Source organism: Meles meles, chromosome 4, assembly GCF_922984935.1.
Source record: "Meles meles chromosome 4, mMelMel3.1 paternal haplotype, whole genome shotgun sequence".
Lineage (NCBI taxonomy): Eukaryota > Metazoa > Chordata > Mammalia > Carnivora > Mustelidae > Meles > Meles meles.
In genome coordinates, this window is record NC_060069.1 from 146,716,387 (window position 1) to 146,733,701 (window position 17,315).

The 17,315-nt window shown below is 38.8% G+C and overlaps 1 protein-coding gene and 1 long non-coding RNA gene across 5 annotated transcripts in view; one reads left to right on the plus strand and one right to left on the minus strand.

Annotated features, from left to right (window-relative positions):
- Positions 1–17,315, plus strand: part of LOC123940098 — a 315,785-nt gene that overhangs the window by 132,667 nt on the left and 165,803 nt on the right. The gene's annotated exons all lie outside the window — the stretch shown is intronic.
- LOC123940097 (calcium/calmodulin-dependent protein kinase type 1D-like) lies at positions 12,141–13,348 on the minus strand. The gene has a single exon (XM_046002446.1). It carries the CDS (start codon positions 13,151–13,153, stop codon positions 12,287–12,289), a length of 867 nt encoding a protein of 288 aa, XP_045858402.1. The 5' UTR covers positions 13,154–13,348; the 3' UTR covers positions 12,141–12,286.

A 17,315-nucleotide genomic window follows, 5' to 3' on the forward strand; every position in this document is an offset into this window, starting at 1 on the left:
GTACTCTGTGGGCCAGTGGGAGTCCTGCTGGGAAGCAATCACAATTTCATGGAAAGGATACTTCCCAGCTGCTAAGCTCCTTGAGGGCAATAGAGGACCAGCTCTCACTTAGATGGAGAGACCTTTCTGCAGACATCTGTCTCTTGATGCAAACAGACCATTCCCTTCTCAGCTGGGGGCCAATCCAAAGTAGGTAGATTATTCCCCTTTATGGTCACATACAAGCTAGAGCATTTGCTTGCTCTTTTTGTTTCTAGTAGACATTTATTGGTTTTGCCAGTCCTGAAACACTTCCCCCTTAGGTTATGAATATTCCTTCTACTCATTCCATGGATCTGATGTAGCTGTTGTTAAATAATAAAAGTAAAACAAATTCAAATTGATCATGAAAAGGTTACATTCCTGGGGTAGACTGAACCTGTAATTAAGTCTTGGTTTGCTGTCGTGGGGAAAAAAAATGACTCAGTTTTTTCCTCTTTTTAAACATTGTTAATCACGTTGTCCAGCTCCCCTTACCTGCTCACTAAGTGAGGGAGCCCATCTGGATATAACTTGAGCCCATCTGAATAATCTTTGCCAGGTTTTTGACTCTAAGCAGGGTAACAACTTAGGCTAAAGGTGGTTAAAACTGACTTATTAACAGGAAGCATCCAGAAGAGACATATTAGTGTTACTAAGTTCTTGAAGGGTAACTTTTCCCTGTCATTATTTAAGCTTTCTGTGTTATCTTTTTTTTTTTTTTTAAATTCTGTGACTTACTCAGAGGCTTTTCAATACATTTTTTTGTTTGCCTCAGTTGGCCATAGTTGCTTGCATGGCAGGAGCGCTAAGTGTCACTTACCTTTGAAATACCTTTCCTCGACCCCACCCTACTTTCAGCTCTGCTCCCTGCATCTAGGTTACTTTACTCTTCTTAATGTTTCTTTGCTGATTGCCTGAACAGCAAACCAGAAATTGATTTATTTTACCTTAGTAAAATTTATTGTCAGAATTGTAGTTGGATTTTTCTCTGCTAATATCTTTTTCTAGCTCAAGGTAATGGTTAACTTTTGGAAACCAGAACTCAAAGTCCTCTATGCTGATGTAGATTGCTATCTTTAACCTTTAAAAGTACATACATTGGACAAAAATCTAAAACAAAATTAATGTTAAATTATTCTGTTTCAGGGGCGCCTGGGTGGCTCAGTGGGTTAAAGCCTCTGCCTTCGGCTCAGGTCATGATCCCAGAGTCCTGGGATCGAGCCCCGCATCGGGCTTTCTGCTCCGCGGGGAGCCTGCTTCTTCCTCTCTCTCTGCCTGCCTCTCTGCCTACTTGTAATTTCTGTCTGTCAAATAAATAAATTAAAATCTTTAAAAAAATATTCTGTTTCAAGGTGATGAGTATAATAGAAATTGGTTGTCATAATAATGTTTCCTAATATTGTTACCATCTCAGTGGGATACAACATTAAGTGCTTAGTTAGCTTCTGATTCAGTGGGTTCAGCTGATCAGTCCTGGGCTGGAGTTTACTGTCAGCTGTAGGTTGGGGAGGTGGCTTTGCTGATCTTGGCTAGACTCTCTTATGTGTGTGGGGGCTTCTAGGATGGTCTTGACTAGGATAACTGAGGTAACTCAGCTCTGGTCCTTGTGTCTCTCTTCCTTCTGGCACAAGATGCCTAGCCTGGGAATGTCCTTCTTATGGCTGTGGCAGAGAGTCTGAGCAAGTGAATTCAATCATGGTTTTGGCTCAGGTCACAATTTCAGGGTCATGAATCGAGCCTGGCGTCGGCCTCTGTGCTCAGCACAGAGTCTGTTTGAGATTCTCTCTCTCTCTCTCCCTCTGCCCATCATCCTGCTCACGTGCCTGTTCTCTGTGTCTCTCTCAATCAGTCTTAGGGAAAAAAAGGTAAATTCAGTAATGCAAGTGCCTCTCTTGACTTTGCTTGTGTCACAATTGTCATAATCTAATGGCCTTAAGAGAGTCAAATTCCTTGGATAGAATGAGAGAACACTCTAGTGATCCAGACAAAAGTCATAAGCATAGGAAGGAGAGACAAGTTGGGGCCATTATTATCTTTAATCTACCACTGGGGTAATTTTTTTGTTACCTTTTTTTTTTTTTGCTTTTCTGCATTTTATGATCTTTCTATGATAAATACCTATAGCTTATTTAATAAAGGAAAATTTCCAAACTAGAACAGATTAAAAATTATTAGAAACTTAGAAATCACTGTATATAGTAAATACATTTGGCTAAAGTATGCAGTACTTTATAAAAACTTAGTAAAGCAGTTAACCTGCATGAGACTCAGGTTATTCTGATACTAGGTAAGGACATCCTTTCCTTTTTCTATTCACTGTGACTGGAGCTGAAAATTGAATGCTGAAATTTATTTCTCTTGTAGACTAAGTAGTGCTCTGGCTGGAATTAAGTGCTGTGTGCTGTCTTGCCAAGCCCTGAACCCAATGAACTGTGTATTTCTGTAAGCTATTTATAGTGAGTTTGGAATTTCATAAAACTAGGAGACAATGCACCAGAGTCTACTCATTTATCTTCTTTTTACTTGACTTTTTAGTGACCGAGGATCTCCGTGCCTTTAGAGGGATATGAAGCATGAAACTCTGGTTCGGTTGAAGAAATTTGTCATTTTTGCACTTTATCTTGTGGCTAAAATATTCAAATTCTGACCGTGGAACAGAATTTACTATGATTATGGTCCAGTTGTCAAGTTTGAAGGAAATGCCACCTCATCAGAGAGGTCTTTCCAGACTATCCTATGAAATATCTACTCTCCACTGTTATTCCCTAACTCACTCTCTTGTAGTTTCTTTCACCTGGCTACCATTGTTCTAGTTATTTAATTAACTGACTGTGTGTTTGTTTATTTTCCTCTCTACTTCACCTGAAAGTAAGCACCTTAACAGCAGGGATCATACCTGTCTTGTTCCTAGTGGTGCTCCTCGTGCTGAGCACAATGCCTGGAATGACATGTGTATTAGATGAATGAAGAACCATCATAATTTAAAATTTACATTTGAAAATCATATGTGCTAATTACCCAGCTCCTCGCTTTATTTTAATCTTTTGGTTGTAAGATAAAAGAAACAAGCAACACCATTTTTTCTTTCCTGCTAGAAGTAAACAGTTTGTTGCATTTCTGCAAGAGGCCCTGTGCAAAAGTGTTTTCAATATACACTTGGTTAATTAGAATAAACATCAACTTTTTGGTAGTGATGGGAGTTATAGAGTCAGAGTCCCAAACGTAGATGAGTCTAAAATATTTATAGTAGAACGACTATCTGGGACTCATGGTCATTGACGTTCAGGCACAGTAAACTTTACTGATTCTGGGGAAAATCTATAATTTGAAATCTACTCAATAAAATATTGCTTAATTGTGTGGTCTAACTTGTGAGGAGGCGTTTGTGTGGGTGTACTTGCATCATCAAGATTAGGTGAAGACAGATGAAAAGGTCACAACAAGAAAACAATAGAAAAATCCAGTCATCCTTTTTTTTTTTCCTCAAAGGAAAAGGAAAACCATTAAAAATACTTTGCTATTATTCAAAGCTAATCTTTTTAGGTCCTAGTGTCTCTTACCGAAGAAGACAGATATATGTCAAGCAGTTTTTTCTTAGTCTCAATTTTATGGGGATTGCTGAAATTTTCCGGTTAAATAATACCAGTGCCCAAATACTACCAGTTGTTTGGTGAGGACTCAAAGACACCCCACAGGAGGGTTGGGAAGAAGCCTGCCCTCCAGCCTTGGCATACTGAACCTGTTGTTCTGCCTATTTTTTTTTCTTTGAATTTCCACTTTTTGAACAAGTTTATCTCCTTTGGTCCTAATTTTTATTTCTGTCCAAAACTCATGAACTGAATACACTGACTTCCATCCAGAAACAGTTCCATTTTCTCTGCCTGTCAGAACTTCCTGAGCCCATAAAAGCCTGCTTTAGTTTGCTAGGGCTGCCAAACAAAACGGAACAAAACAAAACAATACCACAAGCTCGGTGGCTTAAACAGAGAAATTAGTTTCTTACAGTAGAGACTAAATGTGTGATCATGATGTCGGCAAGTTTGGCTTCTTCTGAAGGCTATGAGGGAAGGTTCTGTTCTCTGTCTCTGTCTCGACTTATAGATGACCATCCTCTCCCAGTGTCTTTACATCATCTTCCCTCTGTACACGTCTGTATCCAAATTCCTCTTTTTAGAAGGACACCAATCAGATTGGATTGGGCCACCCTAATGACCTCATTTTAACTTAATTACCTCTTTAAAGTCTCCAAATATAGTCTCATTACGAGTTAGTGGGATTAGGACTTAATTATATGAATTTTGCGGGGTGAAGGGGCACATGCAATTCAACCCATAGCAACCTGTCTCCTGCAGTCTGTCCCTTTGATACTGTGTAACCAAACCCTAAACAAGCCTTGTGATAGAATAAGGGCCATTACCCCATCAGTATGAAGGGTTTCCCTAAGCTAGTGGGTCTGAGCTGAGACTCTAAGCCTCACATGTCCAAAGAGATGAGATCTTCTCAAATGTCTGTTGAGTTTCCCAAATGTGCATATTTGGTCTTTTCCATTGACTTCTGAATGTATGTTCCAGCTTCCCCATACCTTATTCTGCATGGTGATGACTGGATATTCTGCTTGGGTCTTAACAAACTTCACTCCTTGTGATTGAGGCTCTTGCCTTAGGTTAAGTACCAGAATCAAAGAACTATTTCAGAAAAGTGAAAAAGACATAATTTTATTAAATTTTAATACATATTTCTCATTAAATACCAATGTCTCTATTATCTGGTCTCACACCAAGAAGAGTGACCAGCCCTACCACTGATGTGGTAACAAACAACACCAGCTTCCAAAAACTGCTGTTTGTATAAAAATGTTCTGGCTCAGATGCTAATTAAACACTAACAACTAATGGGGTCTTCATCAACTCTCTGTGCAATGATAATAATAATGGTAATACCATTTATTCAGTATTCACTAAATGTCAGTCATAACTCTATAAGGTAGACACTACTTCTATCCCTGTTTTTCAGATAGGAAAATTAAGTCTTATGATGTCACAGTGGATAGTAAATAGTTGACATGGTATTTGAATTGGGTGTGCCTGGAATTTAAGCACACTTTGCTATACTGTTAGCTATTCTCTCCTAGCTTGCATCTACTACCAAGTGGTCTCTCCTAACCCAGGTAAGCTAGTTTCTAGCACCTTTCCTGATCTTGCCAGACCAACTGGAATCCCAGAAGGTCCTGAGAAAAAAGCCTCCATGATAGGATACAGCTACCAGCTCCTAGAAAGTGTCTTCAGCTCCTTGTATTCTCCTTTATGTTCTTGAATCTGGTTTACTGCATCTTGTCCTATTGCCTGTGCTTTCCATACTAAAAGCCATCTTCCAAAACATCTACAGAATTTTCAAGGGGACTAACATTTTCATTTGCAAAATAATCCTTGAGTATTTTGTGCCGTAATCTAAAATGCTTCCAATAGTCAACTGTTAGGAAAATCTGCCTCTGAAGGCAGATGTGGTATAAGCAGCAGACACTGCCCAGTTTCAATATTGGTGGTAGAAAAGCTTTTTCAAGTTTACATCTCATAATATGCTATTGCAAGAAAATGCTTCTTAGTGGTTTTCACAGAATCTTGTCTTCTGCCCAACAATAAAAGGCATTTCTCCATTTCTGTGCAGTTATTTAGCAAATTAAAATTCTCTTCTCAAGTTTGAGAGGACCAAAGAGTAGTTAAGGATAGTTGGTTTGAAATTTCACTGTGGGTGAAAGCCAAAGTTGTTCCTTATAATCCAATAACCACTGCATTTTAAATATTAAGTAACACAGATGAGTCTCATTCTATGCATAGGTAAATAGTTGTATGAAAATCAAAAATTTTTAAATAGAATTACCTTTTAAATATATAATTTCCATGAATTACTTATAGGATTTTTTATACTAGAATGTTTGTTTTGTATAAATAATTGTTCAGTATTCACTAATATGAATTCAGTTACTTAGTTATGATAGTGAATTTGTTTTTAAAAAGAGCATATGAGGGTATGTGCTATGGTGAGTTCTGTAAATTGTGTAAGACTGGTAATTTGCAGACCTGTACCCCTGGAGCAAATAATACATTATATGTTAACTAAAAACAAAAAACAAAAACCTCCCCCCAAAACAGAAGCAAACATAAAGTTGGTTAGATATCTGCCTTGGACAACTCATGCACAAATAAGTGAAAATTGACTGCATTTGTGCCGTAGTTGAGCCATTATCCAATATTTTACAAGATTACAATAAAGATGTATGAAATGAAAAAAAAAATAACATATATAGTATATACATCAAAGTACACATAAAGTACACATATTTATAACAATTTCAGGAAGAAAAGAAACAATGCATGCTTGTAAAAGAATGATTTTTCTAAAATTATAAATGTAATGTGTGATATTTGAAAAATAAATGTATTAAATTATAGGAAATAATATATCATTCTAGTTTAAGGTAGGCAAAAGTTAACAACCATACAAGAAGAAAGGAGCAAAGAGAGGTTTTTAGTTTTAGTTAAAGACCAGTTTGTACTTTTAGTGTAGCATTTCTATGTTCAAAAAATTTCTTTTAATTTACCTATTTATTTGATACAGAGAAAGAAGGCATAAGCAGGAGGAGGGGGAGAGGGAGAAAGAATCCTTAAGTAGACTCCCACTGAATGTGGAGCCCGACACGGGGAATGACTCCAGGACCCTAAAATCATGACCTGAGTTACAGTTGGAGGGTTGACTGACTGAGCCACCCAGGTGCCCCATTGTTCAGATTGTTTCTTAGAAAGTTTTACCTCTGTCACATGCTGTCCTATATTTCATAGGTGTTACTGTTGAAGTAATTCCAAACCCTTTCCTTTGTGAGCTAAAATTTAAGTGTCATACTCCCCTTTAAAATGGACTCAAACGGGCGTCTGGGTGGCTCAGTGGGTTAAGCCGCTGCCTTCGGCTCAGGTCATGATCTCAGAGTCCTGGGATCGAGTCCCGCATTGGGCTCTCTGCTCAGCGGAGAGCCTGCTTCCCTCTCTCTCTCTCTGCCTGCCTCTCTATCTACTTGTGATCTCTCTTTATCAAATAAGTAAATAAAATCTTAAAAAAATAAAATAAAATGGACTCAAACTAATTTTCTCTTATGAACTCAAACTAAAACTTTGAATACAATATCCTGTTAGTAGGGTTCCCATTGGTTAAATAAATAAGGAGGTGATGAGTAAACATATTCTGGTTACTCTTTTTACATTATTATATTGAATCTGATTATAAATCAGACTAAAAAATTAAATCAAATAAAAAATTAAAACTTCTACATCTGGAAAACACAAAGTGAACATACACTTTTATTGTTTTTAACTGGCTAGAGGTTGCACATTTTATCAATTTTACTGTAATGGGGAGGCATATTCATTTGAGCCCCTACATATTGTAGTGAAATGGTGGTCCTCCAAAAGATATGTCCATATCCTAATATCCAGAACCTGTGAATATGACCTTATTTGGAAAAAGACTCTTTGCAGATATAATTAAGTTAAAGGTCTTTAGATAAGGTCATTCTGAATTATCTGGGTGAGCCTAAATGCAATGACAAGTGTCCTAGTAGCAGAAGAAAAGAGAGAAAGACACAGAGAAGGACGTATGAAGACAGAGGCAGAAATGGGAGTGATGCAGGCCATAAGTCAAGGACCATTTGCAGCCACTAGAAGCTGGGAGAGGTGAAGAAGAATTCTCCTCAGGAGAATTCTGAGAGAGCACAAGCCTACTGACACCTTTATTTTGGACTCTTGGTTCCCAGAACTGTGGAAGAATAAATTTCTGTTTTTTTTTAAGACATCAAATTTGTGGTAATTTATTATGACAGCCCCAAGAAACCAATACATACATCATGCAAGTAGGGAACAGTATGCTAATGAAAACAAATGACCCATTTGTTGTTGGTTCTTCATGCTGGGCAAGAAGGAAGAAAACAAGCCATCAGGAATGTTCATCTTGTGTTCTCCACCAAAAGAAGGGCTCTGATAAATCAGTCTTTCACTTACTTTTACTAACAAGATGTAAAATCTTCAGCTATTGTGTTTTTTTTAAAAAAGAGAGAACATGTGTCCCTATGTGAGGGAAAAGGCTAGAGAGAGAGGGAAAGAGAGAGAATCTTAGGCAGGCCCTATACCCAGTGTGGAGCCTGATGTGGTGCTGGATCTCACAACCCTGAGATCATGACCTGAGCTGAAGTCAAGAGTCAGATGCTTAACTGACTGAGCCACCCAGCTAACCCTTTAGTTATTCATTTTTTATTGATATATAGCACACACCTTATAAAGTACACAAATCTCAAGTGATCAGTTTTTACATGCATGTTTATGTGTTAACGTGTTTTGAGTTTCTACACACACACTCACACACACACACACACACACACACAAATTGTGTAATTATAACCCCTATGCAGATGAGGACACAGGATACTTCCAGCATAACAGAAGGATCTTTTTTGCCTCTATCCTATCAAAACCCACCTATCTACAATTCCCTCCTAAAACAAGTATTCTGACTGATTACTTTTAGGAGTTAGTACATTTTACAGAAAGGCTTTATTATAAAAATACTGTCCTTTTTTGGTATCATTTTGCTCATGATTATGCCCTTAAAAATCATTCATATTAATTGTATTTATCAATGGTTCCTTTTCTTTTTAACTTGTAGGCAGGTGAATAGTCCACAAAATATTGATATATTCTACCATTATTGGGCCTTTGAGTTGTTAGTTTATGGTGATTGTGAACAAAGTTGTTAAGAATTCTTGTCTTGTTTTTTAGTGGACATATTCATTCATTTCTCTTTGGGATAAATGGAAGGTGGAATTATTGGTCATAGTAGGCACACATTTAGTTTTAAGAGTTACTATCAAGTACTATTCCAAAGTTATTATATAAATTTATACTCCCACCAACAATATCTGAGAATTTCACTTGCTATACGTCCTTGTCAATGCTTAGAATTTTTAGTCTTTTTAGTTTTAACCATTTAGGTAGTTGGTAAGTGGTATCTTATTTTGGGTTTTCATTTGCTCTTCTCTATTGAATAATAATGTTGAACATCTTTTAGTGTGCTAATGGGCTTTTGATAGCCTCTTTCATTCACTGTCTTTTGCACAATAATTTATTTTTCCTTTTTTAATTGAAAATACCTTTCTATTTTTACTTGGGAAAATCAGAAACAGAAAGTTACTCCTTTGCAGTCAGAATTTAATTTTTCTGTACATTGATTTATTCTTAGAGAGCTTAAAACCTTGATACATTTGTGATCATCTTTATATACATTGTAGATTTTTGACTCTGGTTCTCATTTTTTCTATCTTAATTGTAGTACCCCAAATAATTTTTGAATATAAAGCTCTTGTTACATTGTCTGCTATCATAATATACAATCTTTTGGTATACACATGTAAATTACATATCCCTATAGATTGATTATTTAATATCAATTCACATTAATATAATTAATATATTATTGATATTATAGTAGTAGCAATAGTAATATATTCATATATATTAATTAATATTCAGTAATAATATTCACAACAGTGAACAATGAGAGAATAAATGACTTATATGACGTCGGACACCAAGACTAGTGTTAGAGCTCCCCAACCACTCTGATTCATATTTTTCATTTAGCTGCATTTTGTGATCTTTATAGAGACTATTCCATATTTTTCTTTCAAGTTGCTCTTGATTTATTTTCTTAACACACCATAAGTGCTAAAATAGAATAAAACCATTGTAAGCAATAAGAGAATAAACTTTGGTTGTTAGAATATCATGCTATGTATTTATACCCTGAGCCTAGAGACCTATCTACTCTGTAAAATAATGTGTTCAGAACATTTAGTGTTATGTATTATGAAAAATAAATTCCTGGGGAATAAATAATTTGCTTTTAATATTAAAAGACTTTATCTTTCTAATTAAAAAGGTTGATTCTAAAAACATAAAGCTAAGATTTGCTTAGCTTCTGGGTTTTTTGTGTTGTTTCATTGTTTTAATGAGGAGAAAAAGAGAAATTGCCTAATGTTGGCTTTAGCATATGGCCTTATCTTCGGAACAGTCATAAGGTTTTAATAGAAAGTATAGAACATTAAAAATAGGATTTTAGGTGCTACTTTCTTGGGATTGGTTCAAGGACAGAACAATTACTTAGTGGTTTTATGAGCACTCCTGATGTGTAATATTTATTTTTATTTGCTCTTCATTTATATTTAGTGTGTGTTGTAAAGCTGTATAAGGCTATCAAGTAACTTTAGAAGTTATAATGGGAGACAGCTCTTAATGAGGATTTTTAAAAAAGATTCAATTTGAAGTGTATTAAAGGCATATTCAGCCAAATAAAGCAGCCTCTATGCATCATGGATTTAATTCATACACATAAAACCTTTCCATGTGCTTGCAGAAATAACACCAAGATCAATAACCTGAAAGGAGCTGGAGGAATGAAAATACATGGTGGATGAGGCTCCTTTTGTATGAAGCAGGAGGAGGAATATTTAAAGCTTAGTGTCAGATTAATGTGGTCTGTTTTATATTTTGCCTACTACATTATCAGCGAGTTGGATCTATTTCCAGAATTTTAATCAAAGCCACTGAAGGAGAAAAGTGGGGACTCAGAAAAATGAACCTGGTGGAGGGCTAAGGGCCTTCCTTCAGCAGAACAGTATATCCTCAACGGTCTGTTATCTCTGTTGTACAAAGACCTCATCTTTTGTTTTGTTGGACAACTATCTACGTTGGCTGTGAAATTATGATAAATAATGATAACATCATGATACCAAGGAAGTTGCCCTAATTTTTGCCTTTAAAAATATTGGAATATAAAACAACAGAATAACTCGTTCTCGATATGTTTGGCATTTTAAGAATACATAGTGGTGGGGGCACCCGAGTGGCTCAGTGGGTTGGGGCCTCTGCCTTCAGCTCAGGTCATGATCTCAGGGGTCATGGGATCAAGCCCCACATCAGGCTCTCTGCTCAGCGGGGGGCCTGCTTCCCCCCCCTCGCCCCCCGTCTCTCTGCCTACTTGTGATCTCTATCAAATAAATAAAAATTAAAAAAAATATAAAAAGGAATATATAGTGGAAATCACTCTAGGCATTCAAAAATAACATATTGATCTCAGGCTTATTTGCACGCAGAACATGAAAACAGGATGATCTTAAGTGCAATCGTTGTTGCCACTGATGTTATGGGCTGAGGAGAGTTGGTCTGGCTGACTATGCTCTCCCTTCCTCACAGCTGCATGGGTCCTTCCCAGAGCTTTGCAGGAGACACTAGAAGCATTAAGAGCGGTGAGAGGATAAAGCAGGATCTTTCTTCAGTCAAGGCTGAATAGCAGAGGCAAACTCACATGCCCACAGGGACTGGGCAGACTGAGTTTAACAGCACAAATGGAGTGACAGAAAAACAAATAACAGACCTCAGACTTAAGAAGTACTTATGACTATGGAAAATCAGAGAGCACACGCTGGGTTTGAGGGGCAACTATTGCCCAATATCCAGTCAATTGGATGAAGGTCTACTGTTGCAGTTTGATCATTGTATTTTAGAACTCTAATCACCATGACTTTCCCTATAGACAAAATTAGGAATGAATTCATGAAACCCCAGCGGGGGATTTGTTCTTGTTAAAAATGTTATTGCTTTATCCATTACTCATATGGGTAAAATAAGCCACAGTTTTCAGTGTAGTAAACCTACTGTCAAACTTGAGATCATAAAGTTAATGTTTTTCATCAATGTCAAAGCCTCGGTTTGAATGTATTCCTTTGGGAAAGCACTAATAGAAGGAGTACCTGCAATGAGCCCCGTAACTGGGAGTTATAAAGAAGGATGATATGCACTATCCATCTTCACAGTCTAGCAGAGGCCCTGGTGGATACAATTTAAATGCAGTCAGAAAATAAAGGTTGTGTAATATAACATGTTTCATACAATGATGCATTATTTTATACTTTCGAACACAATGATTTCAGTATTTCTCTTGGCTTCTAACTATGTAACAATTTGAAACAACTGGAGTACTTTCTCTCAATTTTAACCCTTGAACTTCTTTTTTTTTTGCAGTATAAAATATGGCCATAAAAAACTTCTGTCTTCCAGTCCTGTGCAGGAAGGCGCACCATGCAAGGTGGGATCGCTCTGGAGGGGCTGGGGGAGCCGGAGGCCCCCTTCCCTGGCCCCGCCCCCTGGGCCCCCGCCTCCAGAGCCAGTCACTTGCTTCCGGAGTGCACTGTGGTCACAGTGGTAGGCCTCGGTCTCCGCTCCGCCCCCACTCCAGGGACCCCCGATGAAGAGGAAACGAGACTACAGAGTGTGGAGGGTGCCAGACAATCTTTTTGGCTGGCCAAGCTGAGGCTGCTGGAAACACCTGCGTTTGAACTGTCCAGGCTGCTGCCAAGATGAAGCTTCCTCATATGCCTCACGACGGCCGTGGCATTGAACGCTTGTCTCCATTTGCTTTTTGCAAAGTTCTTCCGGATCTGGGCACTGACAGACTCATGGATATTTTTGTTGAGGGCTGTGTCCCCAGCGATCCATGGGTGCCGAGCCGCTTGCTCACAAGTGTATCTTTTATTTGGATCTTTCTCCATCAGGTTCCGGATGAAGTCTTTTGCAGAGTCAGAGATGTCATCCCAGTAGGGGGAGTCGAACTCATATTCTGCCTTGAGGATCTGTTCGAAGAGCTTGGAATCATTTTCATCATAAAAAGGAGGGTAGCCACAGAGCAAAATATAGGCAATCACTCCGATGGACCAGCAGTCAACAGCCTTGCTGTATGGTTTCTGGGCCAGGACCTCAGGAGCGACGTAGCCTGGGGTCCCACAGGCTGTGGACATCACATCTCCTTTGCCCTCCATTTTTGACAACCCGAAGTCACTGATCATTATTTTGGATTCCTCATCTTGACTGTAGTACAACAGATTTTCAGGCTTGAGGTCCCTGTGGACAATGCCCATTCTATGGAGATAGTAGACAGCATCCAACACCTGGCGGATCAGAGTGCTGGCATCCTTCTCCGTGTAAAATCCTTTCTCCACTATCCGATCAAACAGCTCTCCACCGGATACAAGCTGCATGACCAAGTACAAGTGATTGGGGCTTTCGTAAATGTCCTCCAGGGCGACAATGTTTTCATGCTTAATCTTTCTCAGAACAGCGATCTCGTTCTCTATGCTGCTCTCCTTGCCCTTCAGCGCCTTCTTGGGGATGCACTTCACCGCAAACAGTCTGCCACTGGCCTTCTCTTCAGCTAAGACCACTTCAGAAAATGCCCCGCTGCTAAATTGTTTCCAAGATCCTCCCAGAGGATCTTTTTTAATTTATTTTTTCAGCGTAACAGTATTCATTCTTTTTGCACAACACCCAGTGCTCCATGCAAAACGTGCCCTCCCCATTACCCACCACCTGTTCCCCCAACCTCCCACCCTTGACCCTTCAAAACCCTCAGGTTGCCCCAACCTCCCACCCCTGACCCTTCAAAACCCTCAGGTTGTTTTTCAGAGTCCATAGTGTCTTATGGTTCGCCTCCCCTCCCCAATGTCCATAGCCCGCTCCCCCTCTCCCAATCCCACCTCCCCCCAGCAACCCCCAGTTTGTTTTGTGAGATTAAGAGTCATTTATGGTTTGTCTCCCTCCCAATCCCATCTTGTTTCATTTATTCTTCTCCTTTCCCCCTACCCCCCCATGTTGCTTCTCCATGTCCTCATATCAGGGAGATCATATGATAGTTGTCTTTCTCCGATTGACTTATTTCACTAAGCATGATACGCTCTAGTTCCATCCACGTCGTCGCAAATGGCAAGATTTCATTTCTTTTGATGGCTGCATAGTATTCCATTGTGTATATATACCACATCTTCTACACATTTAATGCAATCCCTATCAAAATACCATCCATTTTTTCAAAGAAATGGAAAAATTATCCTAAAATTTATATGGAACCAGAAAAGACCTCGAATAGCCAAAGGAATATTGAAGAACAAAGCCAAAGTTGGTGGCATCACAATTCCGGACTTCAAGCTCTATTACAAAGCTGTCATCATCAAGACAGCATGGTACTGGCACAAAAACAGACACATAGATCAGTGGAACAGAATAGAGAGCCCAGAAATCGACCCTCAACTCTATGGTCAACTAATCTTCGACAAAGCAGGAAAGAATGTCCAATGGAAAAAAGACAGCCTCTTCAATAAATGGTGCTGGGAAAATTGGACAGCCACATGCAGAAAAATGAAATTGGACCACTTCCTTACACCACACACGAAAATAGATTCCAAATGGATGAAGGACCTCAATGTGAGAAAGGAATCCATCAAAATCCTTGAGGAGAATGCAGGCAGCAACCTCTTCGACCTCAGCCATAGCAACATCTTCCTAGGAACAACGGCAAAGGCAAGGGAAGCAAGGGCAAAAATGAACTATTGGGATTTCATCAAGATCAAAAGCTTTTGCACAGCAAAGGAAACAGTTAACAAAACCAAAAGACAACTGACAGAATGGGAGAAGATATTTGCAAATGACATATCAGATAAAGGGCTAGTATCCAAAATCTATAAGGAACTTAGCAAACTCAACACCCAAAGAACAAATAATCCAATCAAGAAATGGGCAGAGGACATGAACAGACATTTCTGCAAAGAAGACATCCAGATGGCCAACAGACACATGAAAAAGTGCTCCACGTCACTCGGCATCAGGGAAATACAAATCAAAACCACAATGAGATATCACCTCACACCAGTCAGAATGGCTAAAATTAACAAGTCAGGAAATGACAGATGCTGGCGAGGATGTGGAGAAAGGGGAACCCTCCTCCACTGTTGGTGGGAATGCAAGCTGGTGCAACCACTCTGGAAAACAGCATGGAGGTTCCTCAAAATGTTGAAAATAGAACTACCCTATGACCCAGCAATTGCACTACTGGGTATTTACCCTAAAGATACAAACATAGTGATCCGAAGGGGCACGTGTACCCGAATGTTTATAGCAGCAATGTCTACAATAGCCAGACTATGGAAAGAACCTAGATGTCCATCAACAGATGAATGGATAAAGAACCCTTGAACTTCTAATTTCTTATGCACTGTCTTTGTAAAATTATAATATACCATTTACGCACAGTACTGGAGTGCTTACTTACTGAAAAGCATTTAGATTAGAAGGAGTTTGCATTAGGACTTTCATGGACAGTATTAGAAGCACTTTTTTTTTTTTTACAGTAGGATAAACAAAAAAAGTTCAGGGGCTAAATTTACTCGTTCATCGTATTTTCTTCTTCAGTCATTGCTTTTGCCTGACTCTGACGTGAGTCACAACAAACATACCTTCCTCTGGGTCTTGACACCAGTTCTGATTAGGGTAAGGAGTAAATTGGCAGTTTTGGTTCCACCTGTGTGATATAGTGTGAAATAGTTAATATGGATGTTATCCTGGTAACTTTTGTGCTTGAATAACCTGGGCATCCCTCTTTTGAGGTAGTCCAGGTTGTGGGGTTGGGTTTGCACCTCTGTGTCATTAGCACTTTTGTTTCCTATAGTGCGTGGAACCCAACCCTGAATTCTAATCTACGAGGCCAAGGCCCTGACGTTTCATTCTTGATGCCACATCAGCCTTCCTGTACTGCTAGCCACATGATTTTCATCCCTCTCTGAGAATTACTGGGAACTAATGTCACTGATGCTCCTGTGAGTCCATCCCATCCTTTGGATTGGACCTTCTTGAGCAGTTATACCTGTGTGAACCAGGCTGACTTCTCCCACCTGACCCTGAACAAAATACATTAATTGGTTTGTTACTTCTACAAGAGAGTTGAGTATCCAGGAGTCTCAAATGTGGACATTTTCTCTACTGTCCAGGTAATAGTGAGGTCCTAGTCTTTTGTGGTGGAGCCTGAGACTCAGCAATATTTGCCTAACCAGTCTGGAGTTTTTAAAGTTTTTAGTATCAGAATTTGAATCCCAGAACTACTAGTCAGGTGTCCCTTCCAGAACTTCATTCGGTCTCACTTCCACAGGACTGTATTCTAGAAATGAGCAGTATCACAAGATCAAGATCATGTGGCAAGGCATTTTTTTCCTTTGCTTATATCAAAATAGTCTCTAGCCATGGGATATGCACCTATAGAATTACTTTCAGATTTTTAAAAAATGACATCTATGAGTTCTGGTTTTAATCGCCCCCCTGGCAATAAAATGTTTCCATCGGGAAAACCTGAAGTCAATGCACAGTTGCTACAGGTTTCACCATTCTGGAGCTTGTCGATATTTTGCACACTGGTATCATTACTGTAGGACTCACATTTCTTTTTTCTTCTTTGTTCCTTTTCAAACAACTTTAGGTCTCATAAGAAGATGGTCGTTAAAGATTCTGAAGCAAGAGCAGTAAGACTGAGCTAGAATGTGAGCCATTCTCTGGCATGCAGGGGGAGTGAGGGAAGTGATTAACTAGAGGAATTTTCCTTGGATTTTATTCTTGGCTCCAGCACTGATTTTATTGGATTCCCTTCCTAAGCCACCATCCACTGTGTTATGAACATACATCAACTTGCTGTAGCTAGGCAGCCGTGAAATGCAGCATAGTATCTACTCTGCTAAGGAAAAAAGGATAAACATTTTCAAGCCTCTTATTTTACATTCTTATGACTTTTGGACAAAAACATTCTACACTCCCTGGAAGTTATAGTTTCTCCGTTTCAGTTTCAGACTTGGGTGATCTCCTTCCTACACACACCATTATGTTCTATGTTCTGTAGATTATTGAGTGTACTGCCAACTGGTCTTTAATATACACTCTTAAAATCTCAGTTTTGCTTGAATAATGTCATTTCTATCTTCAGCATATATCAATGACTGGAATAATAAAAGATACTTGCCTTAAAGATAAGTTATATTTGAAAGGTGCTTGATGCTGTGCATATGATAGGAGTTGGTATTTTAAAAATGTAACATATTGATCCAAGCATTCTTAAGCAAGGTGGTCTTTAGCTTCCAGGTGTTTGAGTTCCTTCTGAACTTTTCCTTGTGATTGAGCTCCAGTTTCAAAGCATTGTGATCGGAGAATATGCAGGGAATAATGTCAGTCTTTTGGTATCGGTTGAGTCCTGCTTTGTGACCCAGTATGTGGTCTATTCTGGAGAAGTTTCCATGTGAACTTGAGAAGAATGAGTATTCTGTTGTTTTAGGGTGGAATGTTCTGTATACATCGATGAGGTCCATCTGGTCCAATGTTTCATTCAATGCT

Coding starts and splice junctions, on each gene's coding strand:
- LOC123940097 (XM_046002446.1), bottom strand. CDS start 13,153: ATGCAGCTTGTATCCGGTGGAGAGCTGTTTGATCGGATAGTGGAGAAA.